At 32.5% G+C, this 22,035-nt stretch overlaps 1 protein-coding gene across 1 annotated transcript in view; it reads right to left on the bottom strand.

Annotated features, from left to right (window-relative positions):
• Positions 1-11,265: 11,265 nt before the first annotated feature.
• The window catches only part of LOC130444103 (palmitoyltransferase ZDHHC8), a 31,467-nt gene continuing 20,697 nt past the window's right edge, over positions 11,266-22,035 (bottom strand). The window contains exon 9 of the mRNA XM_056779107.1: positions 11,266-21,261. Coding sequence (XP_056635085.1) covers positions 20,652-21,261 — 610 coding nt within the window. The 3' untranslated portion in view covers positions 11,266-20,651. The remainder of the gene's footprint in view (positions 21,262-22,035) is intronic.

Raw genomic sequence — 22,035 nt, forward strand, 5'->3', positions numbered from 1 at the left:
AAGACGAAATACCATTTATGATAAAAGTACTTTCATCAGAAAAAATAAAAAATTTATAAAAATATCTATTTTCAAATATAGCTCCCCTAAATACAAATAGAACTGCAATCGTCTTACTTCGGCACATTCTTCTGGAGTGTGATAAATTTTAATATAAACTCGTGGCCATAAATAACGCACCACCCTTCATTTTAATATCAAAACCTAAAATGTTAATCTTTTGAGTTTCTTTCTTTCTATCACAAAAAGTTAAAGTATTTTAAATGTAAACGATAAATGTAGCAAGATTTCTTATCGGCAAATAACTGTTTTTTTTTGGTTTTTTTAGAATTTTAATTTTATGCATATTTTAATGTTTCTTTCATTCTATTGTTGTACCAACTTGTGGACAGCAGTAATTTAAGTCAATAAAGGTGTGTTAAAGTCGAGACTAATTAATGAAAAAATGAATAGAGTTAGGCAGTTAAGTAAACGCGAAACGTGAAAGAATAGTCGAGTTAGTTGGACAGGCACAAAGTTATCGTGAAGTGGCAAATCTGTTTGGCGTACACCACACAACCATTGGCAGATTGATGCAAAGATTTCGAGAGACCGGTTCACCTGAGACAGAAGGCCTGGACAAGGACGTCCTTTAGTTTTAACTCCTCGAGATGACCGTTTTTTGCAATTAAATTCATTAAGAAATCGTTCAATGACAAGTGTCGAGCTCAACAGCCTATTACGAGAAGCCCGGAATTTAAATATCTCTGATAGATCAATAAGACCTTTAGGATGCTGGTCTACACAGAAGAAGAGTTCTCCAGGCACCTTTGCTAACCAGGCAGCATCATGTTGTAGACTAAGATTTGCAAAGCAACATTTAGATTAGAATTTAGAAAATTATTGCCAAGTTTTATTTACTGATGACTGAGTCAAGAATCAGTCTAAGAGGTCCAGATGGACGTAATCAAATTCGAAGACGGCGAGGAGAAAGATTTGAGCAATCTTGTATCATTCCCAGGGAGCCGTTCCAAGGAGGGTCTATCATTGTTTTGGGGAGGAATTTGTTTTGATGCCCACACAGAATTAGTGTCTCTTCCTAGACCCGCCCTTAACGCAGCAAGATACATAACACATTCTTGAAAATCACGTCGTTCCGTTTGAGCCATTTATTGGTGATGATTTTCGTTGTTGTTCTGAATTACCTGAACGAAGTAGGAATTCATACCTAGGACTGGCCAGTTATGAATCCTATCGAGCATGTCTGGGACATTTTAAAACGCCGCATTCGTCGTCGAAATCCATCTCCTCAAAATTTAAATGAGAGGAATGGGAGAACATACTTTAAGAAGTGATACAGCACCTAATTGAAAGCATGCTAAGGAGAATGTTAGGAACAATTACATCCAGAGGCGGAAATACACGCTATTAGCGTTTTGAAAAAAAGAATATTATTGTTTAGAACGCAAGTTTTATTTTTAAAAAAATTTGGTTTTATTGCAATGTTTTTATTTTTTACTCATTGAAAATCATTCAAAATTACTACACATTTCTTATTATTGCGTCAAAATGATTGAAAAGAAGTTAAACAATAGCAATATTAATTAATTAAGCAAAAAAATATTTTCAGAAATCGAGGTGGTGCGTTATTTTTGACCACGAGTGTATATTATAAATAAATTCTGCTTTATAAATTTTCTGCAAATGTGTTTTTTATTTGTAATCACCTTTCGATTTAATACGTTGAGGATCTGCATATAATGATTTTAAATCTACTAAAGTACCTGCATCAGGTTAATCGTAACGCCGGTTCCACTCATTGGAACCAATGTTAGGTACGTTTGTACCAACTCGACTATGTTCGTGGAACGTTTTAATACAGTGCCTATACATTGGCACCAAGGTCATTTATTTCTGCTACGGACCAACGTTAAGATGTCTAGGCTTAAAAAAATTGCGTTTTGTGCATTTGTCTAAATGACTACAAACAACTATGTTTTGAATTTAACTAAAGAGAAGTCCTCGTGAAACGAGACGGTTGGTTACAACTCTTCATAGATTACGAAATCAGTAGGGTCGCCAAAGTCTTGGTTGCCGTGTGTGGTGAAATATTGATTTAAGGGTTGTAATTATCTGCTATGTATTGTTCATTATTTTTCAAAGTAATAGTTGCTATGCATAATTTCAATTATACAAGTATATATTTTAGACATGCTACAAACTTATCATAACAAAAAAAAACATATACGTAGCAAGTGAATAAAATATTTAGCATTTTATTTATGTAATTCAAACAGAATTGACAGAATATTACAGTTCCAGAAATTGCAAAACTAATTCATTAGTTCAACACGAAGCCATTTTTAATAATAATCCACTTTACAGTAATAAAAAACCCAATTATACAGGTTCACTTCACAAAGCAAGCCCCATCTTTGAGAAGATATTTCTGTTTAAGATTTCGTGTGCCATTTAACTTCTGATGAATAGTAGGTAAAACGTACTAACTGTCATTTACTTTCAGGCTTTGGAAGTCATGTCCCAAGTTCCACAATGGCACTGCATGCGTTATAGAAAATTTGAACTCGTTCGAAGGTGTAGAAGTTACAAAAACAGCATCCGACGTTCATGACCCAAAAAGAGACTCCAATAGTCTCAGATAACGATCTCAAATAATTAGTAATTTATATAATAACTGTGTTATTTATTTATGTTTGCATATTTTAACTTGAATACAGTCTTTTTTTAGTAAAATAAAAGTTGTAAATATATAATTTAATATCAGTGAAATATATTTTTGATTATTAACCTATATAAAAATTAAGATGTACATACTTACAATATAAGATACCAGTTTTTTGGGTTTTATTCAAAAGGTATAAAAGATATAACACACAATTATAAATTGAATTTTGTTTATTTTTAATACAATTTGATTGGACAAAATGTACACTACCATTAAATAAAAGGGGAAGATCAGTATAAAATTTATATAAAATAAGTTAAGGACTCAATTTCTGGATACAATTTTGATAAATCAGCGAAAAACCATTTCTGTACACTTTAAATAACATTTTAGAACTTTATATAGGTAAATACATCACTCCTTTATGAAAATAAATATTTGGAAAATATGAATATTTATGAAAATAATTATATATCCTAAGTACATATTTCTGTGTCGAGCATCTTAATCTGTCTATTTTTTTCTATAGTCATAAAAAGACAATTTTGTCGTTCTTTTTTTAGTAAAAAAATTCGCCAAATAGATATTCGTTTCTAATTATTCCAAAGAGTTTAAGTAAGGTGGTAGATAGCTTATATAGGCACCCTCTTTTATATGAAAAGTTTTCAACCAAGCTTCTTCTTGCTTCCTTGCATAGTTCAATAAGCGATAACTCAAATTTTATCGTTCGTCATTAGCATTACAGTCGGCGCTTGAAGTAGGAGCAAAGAGAAAGGGGCTAAGCAGTATTTGTGTGTTTTAATCAGGGTTTTGATGTAAATTCTGTTGTTCACTTGCTCGTGATAGACTCGATGCACCTAGTGAATCGAATAAACTTGTCGAAGAGATAGTCTAATATCTGTCTAAGTCTAATAAACTGCTGATCAACAACAAAGCCTATCAAACATCAAAAGAAAGCGAACGCTTGCATATGGAAACAGTGATGAAGACGAAGATGAAAAAATGATAAAATGTAAAAAAATAGCAGTTGAAAAAGATAACACGGTAGGTGAAAAACTAAGCAACGCAGATATACATCGCCAACACGGAAATGCAGTTGTGGTACGTGTACTAACTTGTTATAAGAATGATTAATAGCTTAGTATCCCTGTTAGACTTGTTTCATTCGGTTGTTTTTCGGTCTATACCGTCAAGGTATGCAACGATGCTTCGGTCTTTGTTGGGTACCTAATAGAAATAGTACAACACCAAATACTTCCTCGACACGAACAGATTGCGAAAGGATTTTATCAGGTCTAAGTTCGTGTTTGGTGAACATATGCCAATTGAAACGTCCATGGTTTGGTTCGGTATCAACCTGATAGGTAGTAGATCTAAAAGTAATTTCTCCTTCTATATAGAAAAAACAAGGCCGTAACTTGTCTACTTTCTATGATTTCTACACCACAAATCATCACAATGCAATTATTCTGAATAGACACGGAAAAAACGGAACATAATATAAACTTGTGACAACCGTGAATGCGTGACAAGGTTTCATTCGTTTTCGGTTTCTATCTAAAACTAACGAAACGCATACGTATGAAGCAGGCTTTATACTAATTGAATAAATCGATTCGTCGGAATCATGATAAAGATCATGTCAAAACATGTTTCCGGTATTTTACTGTATTTAACAAACTTCCACGTAGGTTGAAAGTTCATTTGTATTTTAAATTCGCTGTAAATTCAATAATCTACTTCAAGAAAGTAAATAATTAAATTTGAGTGATTTACTGGTAAATTTATAGCATGGAAGAATTATGTTGCAACTGATGATGCACAATCGTACCTAATCATGATTTTATTGTTGACCTAAAGCGACAATTGGTCATTAACTATATTATTCACATGCATTATTTTGTAACAAAACATCTGAGTCTTAGAGTGCAACCCACTTTAAAATATGTTATATATGCTGTCAACAAAATTAAAATAAATTTCTTTATTCTTTCGGTTATTTGCACAGATATGTGATGAAAAAGAACTTAGTATGATACTACTTATTATGAAGAAGCTCTTGCTCAATAACTCACAAGAAAAATATTCTAATTTGAAAGAAAAAATCTTAACAGTTGTTAAACATATTTATTAATTAACTGATATCTTTAACATGTTCAACAATCTTTAATTGATTAGAAAGAAATCATTAATGAGAAAGTAATATGACCAGAAAGATTGACCACGATCAGTACAGACGAGCAGGTCAAACAAGGCTATCAAATTTTTTAGTTGTAGCGCAACATTGAAGCACGGGATAATAAATTATTGAATACAGATTAAAAATCCCTTGTCTCTTTACCATCACCACACTTAATTGAAAAAGGCTTCGGTACAGTTGTAAATATTTTGACAAAACCATTTCAAATTCAACAAACGCAGAGATTTGAGGCTGTAATTTACCAATATTTAACTAGATTTGGCTAGATTGGTAGAAATATATAATAGTTTTAGAATCCCAGGTTTAAGGTGTGTTCCAATAAACCAAGTTATCTATTTGCTTCAATCCCTGAAGATGATAACTTAAGCTTCGCAATGACCTTCAGTGTACGTGTAGTAATAGCGTCTGACTTTTATCCATTTTTGATATGGCTTGTAGAAAACACAATTAGAAAATAAGTTGCGGTAATTGAAATTTTTACGTAATGATGTAATCATTTGTTTCATTTTATTATTACCAGTTGTGATAAATTCAAAAATTCAAGCAACACTGGATTATATTGTCAAATATATATATACAGTGCTTTTCAGATAAAAGTATCCACCTTTAATAACTTTTGTAATACTGGTATTTAGAAAAAATCCAAAAACACGTCAATTTATGTTGGAAGGGGCAAGCATTATGGCTTATTTAAACTTACTGGAAAAGCCAACCCCTCACCCCTAGCAGCATCCCCTTTATTTCTTTAAATTACTTGTCATATTTTTTATGTAAAATTTGGATACTCCTCTTTGAGCTGATTTCAAAAATGTATAATACTTGTAGGTTAATGTGGTTAGTTTATGAGATGAACAATTTTTCTTTTAAGAGCACAAATTTTACTTATTATTTACTTTCACCTTATTTGCCTGTACTAAAATGGGTTGTACAACAGTTCAAACTCTTTAATCTTTTTAACTGTGCTATTTATTCTACTTAAAAAATCCAAACAACAGAAAACTCTACTTTTTATTAAAGTTTGACGTTGTCAACTAGAATTTGTAGTCACTATTGATAGTGTAATTTGATACATTATTTATTTTGTTTCTCTGAAATGGTTTACTCTTTGCAAGAAAGAATTGAAATTGTAGGTTTATACTACCAAAATAATAATTGTGCAAGAGCTGCTGCTAGAATATTTAACGAATTACATGACGGAAGACATGCAACTCATAAGTATGTAATTCAACTGATGGAGAAATTTACCACAACAGGGTCTGTTTGCAATAAAGTGCATAAGCGAGAGGGACTCGTAAATAACGAAGCAATCCAAGTGGCAATTTTAGGGCAAGTCAGCTTAGAGGCTCAACAACCCCAATCGTTGACAACAATAAGTAGAGCGAACGGTGTTTCATCTACAGTTTTCTACAGTTTTCCGAGTTCTACATAAATTCAAGTACCACCCATACAAAGTTAAGTTGGTGCACGAGTTGAATGAAGATGATTTTGATCGTCGTCTAGAGTTTTGCGAATCAATGACGCAAATTATCAATAACAATCCACAATTGTTAAACAATATTTGCTTTTCTGATGAATGCTCATGGTCATTAAATGGCTTAGTAAGTAGGCATAATTGTAGATATTGGGCTGAAAGTGATCCACATATTATGCGTGAATTCCATACACAACATCCCCAAAAGTTAAACGTTTGGTGTGGTATCCTAGGTGACCACATTGTCGGACCTTTCTTCATCAACGGAAATTTAAATGGTGAATCATATCTTGAGTTACTCAGGGAAGGGGTTGACCCACGTATTACAACAATAATAGAAAATGATGATAACCTTTCCGAAGATTTACTGGTATTTCAACAAGACGGAGCTCCCCCACACTATGCTATGCCTGTCCGACAATTTTTAAACAAAACATTCCCCGCTCGTTGGATAGGTAGAAGGGGGCAGATGATGGAGTGGCCACCTAGGTCACCGGATTTAACACCCCTAGACTTCTTTTTATGGGGGTATTTAAAAACAAAAGTTTATGCTACCCAACCAGAATCTCTGGATGATTTACGAGAAAGGATAGAAAATGAATGTCGACAATTAAATCCAGCCGTATTAAGCAATGTCAGCGAGGCATTTCAAAATAGATTATACCATTGTATGGAAGTGAATGGTACTCATTTTGAACACTTATTGTAACTTCATAATAAATAGCACAGTTAAAAAGATTAAAGAGTTTGAACTGTTGTACAACCCATTTTAGTACAGGCAAATAAGGTGAAAGTAAATAATAAGTAAAATTTGTGCTCTTAAAAGAAAAATTGTTTATCTCATAAACTAACCTCTTTAACCTACAAGTATTATACATTTTTGAAATCAGGTCAAAGAGGAGTATCCAAATTTTACATAAAAAATATGAAAAGTAATTTAAAAAAATAAAGGGGATGCTGCTAGGGGTGAGGGGGTGGCTTTTCCAGTAAGTTTAAATAAGCCATAATGCTTGCCCCTTCCAACATAAATTGACGTGTTTTTGGATTTTTTCTAAATACCAGTATTACAAAAGTTATTAAAGGTGGATACTTTTATCTGAAAAGCACTGTATATATATATATATATATATATATATATATATATATATATATATATATATATATATATATATATATATATATATATGCAATAATTTTTTTCTAGTTGTAATTTTTTCCCATGCATACAAAAGTAAGAGTTATATCACTAAAACGTTACTACCTAGATGTAATTGGTACATTTGAGTTTCATTTCTAGTTCGTTGCCTTATCAAGGAAAAAAAATTATTTCAAAGTACAATTCCAATTTTTTTGGGGGGGTAAAAATAACAGTCAAAGATGAAGGTATTTTGGAAATTATTACGCTCATCTTGCAAAGCTGGATATCATAAAATCAACATCGTGCAGCTGAAATGACAACGCTTATGCTGGTCTTTATCACATTTTTTTATGTACAAATTACATTCATAGAACAGATATTTTGCTACTGTCAATTGTCTACTATCAAACTACTCTCTGCCTTTTAACTTAACTTTTTTAGCACAGACAACCGTCATAGTTTAGATCTCGCTTCATCCATTTTTTTTTCATACCTTGGTCGAAAGTATATATCTTTGACCGAGGTATGAAGAAAAATCGTATACACTACACGGGCCGAAAATTCAACTTTCCTTCCTTGTAGTGTAATATACTATGCTCTCTCACACACTTGGAACTTATTAAAGGCTTGTAGTAAAGTAAATTCACATAAAAGTGTCCAGCAGAGGATCGTGGAGAATATTTTCAGATTTCCAAATCGTTAGGGAGAATAACCGCTATCTCAAGACTTTTAATTTTAGTTCAATTCTATTGCCGTATCATTAAAATAAATTAAATATAATTGGTCTCTACAACTTAGACCACCCTGAACCTAAATTTATCACAGTTATTAAATTTAGTGAACATTTTTTATTGAAAATTGCCACAACGACATTAATCATAGCTGATATTGAGTACTGTGTGACACTTTATCCCAATTTAATATCTATAAAGATGCTAATATCTCAGATTAAATCCTACAGAAACGAAATTATGAAAAAAATGCTAAAGATATCTTATTTAAAGGGACAACATAGTAAAACCCCAGATTAAATACTACAAAAATATCACAGCTTTGATTTCTCTCGAAACGCCGCCGTAATCTCGTTCAGCGTTGCCTCACTATCCGACCGTGAAAGTTTATTCCACAGTTGTTTTCAATCTAAAATCGTGTACGTGCGTTTTGATGTACTAATCAAATATATTTTGAATCATTTTCATAATTTCGTCTTTCCGACTTACTGAGACATCTGTAGTATTTAATCTGCGATCAATCGGATAGTGAGACAACGCTGAACATACCCGATTTAAGTGTCCGAAGCAACGGCGGTGTTTCGAGAGAAATCAAAGCAGTGATATATCTGAACTAATACTGCGAAAGTTCAGGATACTTACCTTTAAATTAAACGACAAAACATGTTAGCTAGGATTCTAACCAATTTCAACAACTATCTATCAATCCTATAAAAGACAGGTTTCCCCCCTTGTTTAACCCTAGAATACTATTCGTCAGTAAAATTTACCGCTGTCGGTGATATTCACTAATTTTCGGGTTCTATCGACGAACTGGACATTCCAAGGTTCTCAGTACCTTCTGACTAGTCGTAACATATACGTGAACGTAGGTGAAGGTATAGTCTCGAGAATTGGTGATTTTAAAAAAGTGCCGTCAATTATCCATCATTTTTGTAGTAATAATCAATCATTTAGTAAAATGTCGGCCAGAATACTTTCGTAGGATTTGAGTTGCAAAGTGAAGTGGACCGAATAATGAATGAGTAAGAAAGTATTTTAGAACTAAGTAGTAAAAGCGGAAATGATGGGGAAGAAGATAATTTGCAAGTCGAATAGCCTAATTCAGACGACGATGATAGCACCGGACTTAACGAAGATGTAATAGCAGGTCCATCAACACAGGGAAATTCAAATTTTGCCAAAGATGTTGCTGAAAGGCGCATTTCAACAGAAAGCGTTGTGAATAAAACTGACAGTAGTTCGATAGAAGATGATATTCCTTTGTCTAAGAACCCTCGGAAGATGGCGAGCATAATTACGCTAAATTCAGCTAAATTCAACTAAACTCAATGGAAACACCATGAATGGTCGGCTAAATTACCTCTAAGGTCCAAAAGAAGAGCTAGTAGAAATATTCATTTTCTGGCAAGCAGTAAAGGTCGAGCTAAAGAGAGTTTAACTGTTCAGGATCATTTCTGATGACATGGTCGAATAATACTCTAATGAAGAAATGGAAATACAAACTAAAATTAACGTCAGTACAGTAATTAAGTATATAAAAACCAATATAGTATTCTAGGGTTAACACACCAAGTCTTCTTTTTGAATTATCCTTCTTCCCTTTTCTTACCTGGAAGCCTGCTTTTCTGTCAGTCATTCAGACGTCTATGCCCCTGTTCACTGAACTTCCTTCGCGCATGCTCCTTTCATAAATTCTATTTTATAAACTTTTACTTCCCTCTACGTTCAATTATTACTAGATATTATAACTATCTTTACCTTAACAAAATACTAAATAAAAGTTCTTAAGGTCGGTTTGCACGGTCTTATTGTACGTTTAGTGGGACATGACAAATCCTATCCACTAAAACATGGCGTATTAACAAAATGTATGTCTTATCGAAATAAATGCTGGGATAAGACTGGGTGACGGAATCTCAGCGGTATTGTTGAAGGCAAAATAAGAGAATGTAATATCAATGGAAGTATCATTAATAAATCAATACAAATAATAGCATATGCTGATAATTTAACCCTAATAGCAAGAGACCGAAAGAGTCCAGAGAACACATTAGAGAACATTGTAAGAGAGGCAGGTAAAAGAGGATTGAAAATAAATCAGAAAAAAAATATATGGAAATTGAAAAAAGGAAGGAAATCCGCAAAAAGGAAACAGTGAACATAAATGAACTCATCTTCGAAGTAGTCTACACCTTTAAGTACTTAGGAACAATGATAAGCAACAAAAAACACACAGAGAACGAGACAAAACAAAGAATTCATGCGGGATATAGGGTATATAATAAGTACAAAACTATAATGCAGAGCAAAAGAATAAGCAGAGAAACCAAGACTGCGATAAGACCAGTAGTTACATACATAAATATGAGAGGAGAATAATTAGGAAAATTCATGGACTACTAAAAGTTGGAAATAATGACTATAGAAGACTAATGAACAATGAAATTAAGAATATATTAGAAACTGAGGATATGGTAAATACAATTACAGCAAAAAGAATACAATGGTACGGGCACATTAAAAGAATGGAAAAATAGCAGGGCACAAGGAAAATCACAGAATGGAGACCGAGCGAGAAAAGATTGCCTGGTAGACCAAAAAATAAAGATGGGAAAATCAGATTGTGCAAGATATGGAAAATCTGGTAGTACGTAACTGGAACAAACAGATGCCGGACAGAGAAAAATGGAAAACAATATAAGGATAATAAAATGTGGGCTGACTACCCATATATATATATATATATATATATATATATATATATATATATATATATATATATATATATATATATATATATATATATATATATATATATATATATATATATATATATGATGATGATGATGAAATTCACGTTTTTCACTTTTCTATTCGGTGTATCATTTATAGCTTTGAAAAAATCTACTCATCATCCATTTAATAAAAAGTTTAATAATTTCGTATATTTCAATATTTGAATTTAGTCAAACCTGTTAAAACCATCTGTATGAGAATTAGAAAGTTTTTAATCAGACGTGTATACGTTATAGTAAAAGTTCGATATAGAGTCTCCTCGCGAAATTACTGATTTACCTTAAGTTTAATCAAAGCTTTAAAAAAAACAAAGAAATTCCAATTTCTCAGAAGTTTTCAATGTTAAACGTCAACAGATAAATACTTTGTTTCGGGCTTTGCTTAGACAATCCTAGAAGGGACTAATCCAGGAAAATTTTTATGCCTACTATTTTTTTCTACAGGAAAAAATGGAAAACTTTTAGAGGTCGATGTATTTTCAATTAGATACATAATATTTCAACTCCGAATAGATTCATTTGTCGATTTTACTTTCCAGGACTAGATTGCTAGACTCGGTAGATCTGTACTGCAATCGTAACAGGTGTACATGTGTCTTGCAGGATTTCCATAAATAAGGCAAAGGCAACTTAAGAACTTTAAGCTCACACTAATGTTATGAAACAATTAACTGAACAAAAATTTCCACAAATCGTGATTAGGAAAACTGCAACCATACCTATTCACAGCAAAGAGCAATTGATGATAAATTTTTTCGAGGGATCGAATAAAAGAAAGCAAAGGAATCTTTTTAATTTCGAAGATGTGCGCTATTCTTAAGAGAAAATGGCACTGTTTAAAATTATGCAAATTTGAGTAATCTAATATAATGTGCAATTCTAAATGGCTCACGACGTAAGAATGAAGATGAATTTTTATTTTAATGATGCCAATATTTCATACTAGAAAACCCTACCAAAAGAAGCGGGATTCAAAATGGGAAATACATCCTTTCACGTCGTCTGCTATGCCAACTATGCTGTCCCTATTGCCAATGTGAAGAAAATCTCCAAGGGCTACTACATTTCTTTAACACTAAAGCAAAACAACTAAACATGCTCATCAAGACCGAGAAGACCAAATACTTAAGGACGTCCAAAGAACTGATATAATGAAATCAGAAGGTTTGAAAACCTTTTTAACGAAGTAAGGAAAAAAACAATGTACGCGGCTCGAATTTAGGGATGCCTGAAAGATACAGTTTGGAAGAACAAATACCAATCAAGGTATCGGAATCAATATATTAAACAGCAAAGTGGAATACAGCACATGGTGGGTGAGATAGAGAAGAAAATTGTGGAACAAATATATAAAAAGAATAGGAGACAGTAGACTTGTTAAGAAGGAAAACATGGAAAGCCCAGAAGAAGGAGGACCACTTAAATGATGGCGAGAATGCTGAACTTCGTCTTCTGGTGAATATTTACTAGCATTTAACATCCTACTAATATGGTAACCCATGTTATAATGCAGAATATTTAAACAATAAAAATTATAATGTATTTTATAAAATTCAGATTCGACCCTTGCCTAACTAAATTCATCATTCGCCAAACTTTGATTAAGACTTTAAGCTAGACTTGAGGATTGGCTAATTAAACTTAGAAGTGTCCGGATTTCGAAGTTTGACTATATCATATACATACAAAGAACAAAATTTCATAATACTAGATATTCGAAACCAATTTTATAATTTCGTTAATTTTAACAACAAATTTGAATTTATTGTAGGGATATAACAACATAATCGTAATTTGTTGATCGCACAAACATCCAAAGACAAATATATTTCCGGAAAAATACGTTTAATTTCCATTCAAAAATTAATTGATACATTGTTAGTTAACATTTTTTTTATATAAACATAATGACATTATTTATATTTATATATATTGAATTGAGAAACAAAAATACTCATAAAGTTTAATTTCAAATGCTAAAATTTGGCAATAATAAACGGGAAAAAATCACGTCTCTAGTTTTATGTGAACTAAAGTTAGAATTTGAAAAATACTTTTTTCATCCAAAATTATGTTTACCCATAGGAATATTTAAATACATGATTAAATGATAACATTTCCAAAAAGTTAATTCTTAAATAAAACGGTGACATGATCTGCTAAATCACCTGATTTTACCCCATTCGACTTCTTTTTAAATAAAATATACTAAAAAATCTGATAGAATCTACATAAAAGCTGGAACTAGTCAAGAAATTTAGAACGTAACACCTACTATGCTACAAAAACGATTTAGAAAAATTCATTACCAGGTTAAGTCATCGATGTGTGATGCCTTACATTATCATGGTGGAACACTAAACTTTTCTGATATGACAATTCTGGCCGTTTTTCTGATTGCTTCATCCAGTTTCATTAATTATTGACAGTTAACATCAGAATTGATCGTTTGATCCCTTGGAAGCAGCTCAAAAAACGTAACAACTTTGTAATCCCATCAAACTGACAGCATGAGCTTTTTTTGTTGGTTTTCAGCTTTCGATGTGGTTTGTGCTGGTTCATCGTGTTTGCTTCATGATCGTTTTCGAATTACGTTACTGTACAGGACTCATTTTTCATCATCAGTGATGATTTTTTTCAAGACAGCAAACGCCAAAATGCAGCACTAACATAAGTTATTCAAAAAATAAAGCGAAGCCCTCTATCAGAAAAACAATTTCAGCGCCGGCTCTTAGTTTCTGTTAAAGTACCTTTGTTTATTCTTCATTTATTATTTTGCAAATTACAATTTGATATAAGTGAATTTAAGTAACGTACCCTTTTTCGATGGAAAGACCCGTTCTCCCAAAGGAGGTGCTCAGCTGTTTCCTTTGTTTCTTGCAGAAACGGCAAGAGCTGTTGGGAATTACTCCGATCTTTTTTACGTGGTAATTCATTAGACTGTATCCAGTGAACATACCAGTATCTTCCATTAGGTCTTCTTTAGTTAATGAAAATAGGTCTTACATTTATGTTTCTAATTTCCTCTTGTTTGAGTTAATGACACAAGGAAACTTAAAAAGGTTTTGGTTAGAGCCCGCTGATCTTTGCAAGGGGATCAGATTGTTCATTGCCGTGTACTGTACGGTGCGATAGACCTCCCACACAAAAGTAATTTTGTTGATTGCTCCAAGTAAGTTTAGAAACTACGTTCGTTGCCATAAAAGTATTTTAATATTAGTTAAATGGTATCCTCTATAGGTTTTTCAAGTGTCGCGAAGATTTATTACTCCACCTAACTAAAGAATAAATTATATTAATAGCAAAATTAGATTTGAAATGTAAACAATTTATACAGAGGTCGGTATAAATCAGGCAACGATCTGATTTTTTTAATAATTTTTGTGAGATTGAAAAAAAATATATTTTGATAAAGACTCTTAAGTCGAAAGGTCAATTTTTTATCAATCTTTCAAAAATTATTAAAAGAACTAATTTTAAAACAGAAGAAACCTAAAATCAAGAACATTTAGAAGGATTAATTCATCATTAATTAGGTAGAGCAACTATATTTTTTTATTTGGTTCTAGGTCCTTTTTATGGTTTGAAGTTATTTAAGTTCTTTCGTTTTATTTTCTGTTTTCACAAATCGTTGACGAATCAGTCAAGGTATTTAAATACTTCGTTTTTTTCTTTTCGTCGTAAAATTTTTTTCAAATTTATCAATTAAATATTCATTAAATCCTACTACTTTTAAAACTGATATTTTCAATATACCGGATTCTCCATAATTTGTTCTTCTCTCTTAAAATTTTCAATTTGATTTATCAATAAGTGTCAACTTTGAATTTTTTATTTAAATCCCATATAAGATAGAAGCCAATAATTTGAAAACTCATCAACTCTCTTTTGAGATCAGTATCAAGAACCAAGCACCCTTTCCGACCTCCGGAACTGCAATTGAAGAAGAATTTGAAACTTTTCACAGACATCTTGACATGCTTCGTCAGATCTGCTTCTCCGTTAAGAATCGTTGCCGTAAATGCATTGATCAAAATAGGCATCAATTTGAACCCTTTCCGAATCCATTTTGTAATTTCTTTTAATAAATTCATTTTTACGCCGCAATTTTTTCTCTTAATGCTAATATGTTGCCTGACATGCCGATCTCTATATTTTCAATTCCATAATTAAAGCATTTCCCAATTAAGTCTAAGAGAAGGGAAATTTTCTTTCGAAACCAGGTAAACTATAGTTAAAACCATAATAGAATATGATACCAAACAATGTATGTTTTGTATTATCTTTTTTTTATTTTTATTTTATTTATTATCTTATTTTTATTAAACTCACATGAATTTTTTTATTATTTAGATCAATAGTAGTCGAATGGACTTAAATACCAAATATTTCCAGACGTGAAATGTTTTCCTGTTTAATGAAAAATTTTTTTGGATTATTCTTATTAAGGGCGTCCTCCAGTTTCTCGGGTCGAAAAAAATTTTTTATAAATCACATTTTCAAAATGTGTACCAAAGAATTTTTCGATATTCAAAGTGGTTCACGAATTATGGTCCCGGAACAGACCAGGTATACGAAGCTAATTGCTACCTGAACCTTTTGCGAATTAGGTCCAAGTAAAAGGGAGTTGAGATCGTTGACAGACGCTTTCGAATATTGACTAAGACGCCGTGAAGCGTCGGTTAGTTCAGTTTTACTGTGGCAGTGGCAAATTTTAGTATAAATCACATGAGTGAACTTTCAAATGCGTTTTTTTGAAACATCATTTTTCGAAAGGGTGACCACGATATTTCAGAAACTACTGGACCAATCTTGATCAAATTTATACAGAATCTTTAATACGTTATAAGCCAGCGATTGATGAAGTATTTCCATGATTGCTTCGACAGTTTTTTTTTACAAGCGAAAGAAATTAGTTAAAATTAGAATGTAATTTTCAAAAGTCAATTTTTGTAATCGAGAATTCATTCTAGTTCAATCGCTAGTCTCAAATATGAAGATTAAAATACCGTTTGGTTTTTTTAATTTCGGATAAGTAAAATCGCCGCAATCTTGGTCACCGTCAAGCACCCCTTTTACTTGATATCTTCCCGTCGGTCACTAGAACTTTTTTTGGTTATATATTTTGACTTCAAAACATTTATAAAGCTCACTTAAATGGTAATAAAGATTATACAAAAACAATGAGATTGATTATTTCAATTGTTAGCCCGTAAAAAAGCCGCAAAAACGGTCGTGAAACTAGAGGACTTTCTTAAAGAAAAATACGCGAAAATGACTAGTTATAACAAAAAAAAATCTTACAAGTTGTTTTAATATGGAAATCTCACCGTTTACATGCAATAAAAATAAATCCATTCCGATCAGTATAAAAATTAATATGCAATAATAATTTATCGTTTACCTCGTATATCGTGCATCTAATTTACATATTTACTGCTCAGAATCGGTTTAAATGTTGGAAAAAATCATCTTTTTAGAATTTTTGATTGATATTTGGAAAAAACACGTAAATGTAGACGATTGCTGTTTAAAAGATTCGAGACAAAGAACAGATTAAGAGCAAAAAAAAGTTTGTTCCGTCATTAGAAAATCGCGGCAGGTAATCCTTTTTTTGTTTTTGGACTCATTTCTCATTTTCTCGGGAAAATGTCAATGGAAACTCGAGGATTTTCTTAGGAATCCAGGAAGTTTTGGAGTTTGGTAACAATCAATATTCATTTTTCTAAAAATCCATTTATATTTCACCTTTTTGTTATGTCTGACGATGCCCTTTAGATATGTCGGTATAACTATTTTTTTTCGAAATAATCGAACCACATTGTGCCTTATTCGAAAAAATGTTTCGAAAAGATGCTCAAGTAACCCCGGTTTACGTACTACCACCAAAGAACATAAAAGAAAAAATATAATCAGAAACGAGCATAAACGAGAAATGACATGGCAAAGTGGCAAACATCAATAAATAAAAAATAGTCATAAGATATAAGAGCCAATAAAAAATGGCAAGGAAAATAATGTAAGTAGACAAATTAAAGAAAAGGCGAGAACGAAAACCAAGAAGATAACCGAATGACCATATAAAGGAAAATTTTAGACCAGATGCTCCGGTTGTTTTCATAGACCAGTTTCTGCTGTTAAATGTTTACTATAATCCCAATGTTCATAAAAAGAGATCTCACGAAGGAAATTTCGTTAGACCTTATCGAGTCTTTTGTGATCCTCTGGGGATTCACCTAAATCACATTGGGAATCACTGTTCCAGGGATATGAAAATACTTACTAGGAATAGAAGAGCATAGGAAGAGGACACCGAATCCCAATTGGCATAAAAATTTGACAAGTAGAAAACATATTTTTTGTAATTTGTTTAAGCTGTTAATTTTTATCCTTGCAACATATTCGGGTTCGATGAAAAAGTAGTAAGGGAGAAATAGAAAAAACATGTCACGATATATAAAACTGTATTTAATGGTTCAAGAATTAAAACAAAAGTTTTTTTTAATAAATTTTTGTTACCGTCAACGGTAAGAATTCCGCCTGTAAATAAAATATATATAGTGGAACACTTCAGCCTCTCACTTTTGTTAGAATTTTATTTGTACATAAATCTAATAATTAGAAACAAATGTGATATTTCTTAGAGCTAAGGAAACATAAACAAAAAAAAACATTAAAACAACAAAACAACACAAGCCTCGAATACGGGGTCTTTACAAGAGTATAATAACTAAAAATATAAACATAGGAGTTGAACAACAATTATTTAAGTGCGGTGTATTCAATTTTTAATTAAACTTACTACGGATTTGACAGAAATATTGATTATGTAGCTGCCAAATTTTCATTATCGGAAAAATATTTATTGACAGTATTGTCAAAAATAAAAGAAAAACTAGTCTCTTCTCTCTCAAATTGGGAAGTTGATATGAAAACGCAGATTAAATGAAAATAAAGTTGGAAATATGAATGAAGGCATCCCAATTAAATAGTAAATTGAATTTATTTTCAGCATAAACAATAGTAAGCTCGTCATAATGTTAACAACCGTTTATTAGTCATTTGTTTCATTGGATTTTGTTTCAAAACAATTGCATCATTGATGGTCCACCGATACTGATTAGAGCCCATATAGAGTGAGTGCAACGTGCAGATTCTGATACGCTGAGAACAAAACCTTTATCCATATTCTCTCGAAGTTTCGGAGACTCTGGAATTTCAGAGCATTTACACCTATGAATGTATGAAATAGGAGACGAAGATTTCTGGTAACTAGAGTCATCCCACATCCTGAACTTTCCAAGATGAGTGTAATTACAATGGTCATATGAGCTTTGTGATAATTTTTAATTGTTTTGATGTACCTTCATTCAAAAAAAAAATATTATTTTGTTTCACAGACACATCCAGTTTTTTTGTAACAGCTTTATATTCTTACCTTACCCTCACCTCAGAACTATAATTTCAAATACACAACTTCGAAATTTTCCTCAATAAGTATACATAGAATGAAGACTGGTCATGGGAGATACCCCACCCCCTATCTTGCCAAGCTGGGTATTATACAATCTGCGTACAGGTTTTGATAATTCTTGTGATGATCTCAATCATGTTTTTTCAGATGCAGCAATCACATTTATAAAGCAAACAATTTGTTACAATCACTTGTCGACAAAACTATTGGTTACCTTTAGACCTCACACACATTTTAAGCATTGATACCCTACAAACTTTAGATCTATTAGTAAATTTTATCAAGGATATTAAAATTAGTATTCAAATAGTATCATTGAAAAATTATGTGGCTGATGGACTTGCTTCCAAGCCATTTTCTCTCTCGCAAACGCACATACACACACACAAACAAGCCATTGGAGACTGTTCAATGACACCTCAAAAAGTAGCTTGAAAGCATGTTACTATGCATCGGGAACAAATGTCCTTCAGTGCCCATGGATCTAATATGAAAGAGACTTACGAGATCATGAGGTTCTTTCTTGGAAAAATTAAATACATGTTTGGAAGATTTGTGGAGATTTTAAAGTCATTGCTCAGGCTATAACTTGGTTACACAAAATATTGCTGTTTCATCTTCGTATGGGACAGCAGAGACAGAAAAAGTCACTACATAGAGAAAGTATCGCCCAAGCGTAGATCACTTAATCCAGGGCAGAAGAATGTTAAAGATGATCCTTTAGTGAAAGGGAAATTTCCCAAACTCAGCGAGGTAAAAATTAAAGAAGGAATATTTATTGGTCCACAAATACGGGAACTAATGTAGGATACAAACTTTGAAGGAAAACTGAATGATCTGGAAAAACTCGTCTGGAAATGTTTTGTAAATGCTGTCCAAAATTGCCTAGGAAACCATAAACAAAAAGCTTACAGAGACTTAATCAATGAGCTTATAATTTCATACAAACCTTTGGAATATAATATATTTGAAAATACACGCACTTTCATCTGGATTTCTTATCCGAGGATTTGGGTGCTGTTAATGACGAGTAAAGCGAAATTTATCATCAGGACATTTCCTTAATAGAAAAGTGTTATCAAGGAAAAAAAAGAGCAGGTATGCTAGCAACTAACATTTGGAGACTTAAAAGGGACCGACCAGAAGCCAAACCTTCACGAAAATCATAGTTATTTATTGTACATTGAGGAATATTTTTAATGTTAGTGATTTTTGTATTGTTTATAAAAATATACGTATTGATGTGACGAAGAGAAATGATGTATCAATTTTTTTCCATTGATATATTATTGTTTGGTTGCCATAGTACATTCAAAATTAGGTATAAATTGTCGCGTGACAGAAGTTTAAAATTTGTTAACCAGTGTTACTAGATCCACTGGAATGACTACCCCCAATGGCACACAATGACAAGGGGTCACAATACATCCAACACTCACAATTACACTGTCTGGCGCGCGTTTCAATAACCAAGTTATCGTCTTCAGAGACTATTTACCTTCAAGACGATAACTTGGTTATCGAAACGCGCGACAGACACTGTAATTGTGAGTGTTTGTGTAAACATTGTATTCAGTATGAATATCGCCAACGGTTCCAGAAATTCCAACTTCGCAGTGTACATGACATCCTAATCACAAACATACTTATTATTTCCACATAACTATTAGTCCAACGGTTTTTTGTTAATTATACATGGGGAAAATTAGTAGTTAGTTTCAAAATGTGTCATGTCAGGTTATATTTGTTGCTACATAAACTTACTTCCACCGAAAAAGAAACTATTTAATTACGTTGAGTGGGTATTCTATTATTAGCACCAAGAATACACCGTTTACTTAAGAACGATCATTTTAAACCCGTTAAAAATTACATTCGAAATTTAAATTGAAATATGAATACACCACACTTGCTTCCAGCACACCCTACTTTTGATCTCTATTTATTTAAGGTCCGTGGGATGGAGAACAGACTGAGTGAATTTTGCTAACGTGATTCCTTTCAATTACTCTAAAATGCTATTTTTTTTTTAGGTGCATAAATAATCACGTCCGCAAAATTCACAATACCCGAATGAAAATAAAATAAAACAGTAAACGGAATGTTTACCTCATTCTCTGATGCAGAGAAACTAGATGCACTCATTCGGCGTAGCGAGAGTGCCTACACCGACCCTATACCGAAATTTCATAGTTCATGTCATAAATACTAGTACGATCTGGAGTGGCGGGCCTTTGGGACATGTGACTTGAGCACTGGGAAGTATCTACTGTATCGGACATTTCCAACGCCCTTACAAACGACATTGGTCTTCTTCTATTATCCGTTATGGTGGGTGTACCCGCTCCCAACTGTTTTCTATGCACCTGAGGACTTTGCGGCGGATAAACGGGTACGCCGCCTCTCGCAGCGGGGTGGTAGGTTCTAGGAGGAGTAGTGTACTGTTGTGTAGGACTAGTAGGGTTCGAACGATAAAAATCTGATGGGGGATAGCCGGGAGAAGTGTCTTTCCACATATAAACACCTCTTTGGGGCGAATTTGCTAATTCTCTAATATTATCCACAGTATTATTTGATCTAGGGTACGAAAGTTGGGCTTCTTGTCTTACCAATTCTCCTTCGGACATGAAGCGACGTTGAGGACTACCGTATCCTTGGGGCATCATCTGGCGTTGGACAGGGTTATCCTGGGACTGGAAGTCGTAGTACTGGGGGGTTTGGTTTGAGTAAACCACACCGATGAAGTCTGGTCTTCGAGGCTGAGTCGGAGTACTTGGGTTAGATCTGTGAATAGCACAAGCAACTACTGTACTAGCAGGTACAAGTCCACACAAGCAAAGCAGAGCTTTTAAATTTTTGTTTTTTGATATATGAATAAACAGTTTCAATCAGTTAGCAAGAGCATTTGAAATAATTTCTTATATAAATCGATCTTAAGTTATTTTATGCATGATTATTTTTGAATGTTTCAAGGTAATAGTTTTGTATTTATAAAATTCTGTTTATCAGTATTATTGGAACTGGGGAATATAAATATTGCAGTATAGCATCTATATTTCAATAAATAATCTTGTCATTTTTAGAAAGCATATTTTTACCAATCCTAGTCAGCAACAAATTCAGAAAGTACCTATTTTTAAGAATACATTTTTCCATTTTGGAAAGTATATTGGTGAGTATATTCCAGGAAAATCCACCGTCACTATCTGGTATATGGAAAGACCGTTCAAGAATAGGGTGCATGGTTTAAGAAAAAAATAGTTTCGGATTTTTTATATACAAATTTTATTATAATTGTTTTTAATTCTTTGACCAATATTTGTAGAGAATTTTTTAGGTAGTTTAAACATATTGCGTGTCGTTATAGGTATAAAATAAACACTGAACATATGATACAAAGTAAATGCGACAGTTATTTTCTCGATTATTCTAAAATAAGCGTTATTATCAAACTTTGATTAATCTTAATTATAGTATATAAATCGTGTTTGGTTAGCCGAAATATTTTTTTGAAACGGTGTCTTAAAACTACTCAATGGGGCTCTGCTACAATTTCCT

This window comes from Diorhabda sublineata, chromosome 5 (genome assembly GCF_026230105.1).
Source record: "Diorhabda sublineata isolate icDioSubl1.1 chromosome 5, icDioSubl1.1, whole genome shotgun sequence".
NCBI lineage: Eukaryota > Metazoa > Arthropoda > Insecta > Coleoptera > Chrysomelidae > Diorhabda > Diorhabda sublineata.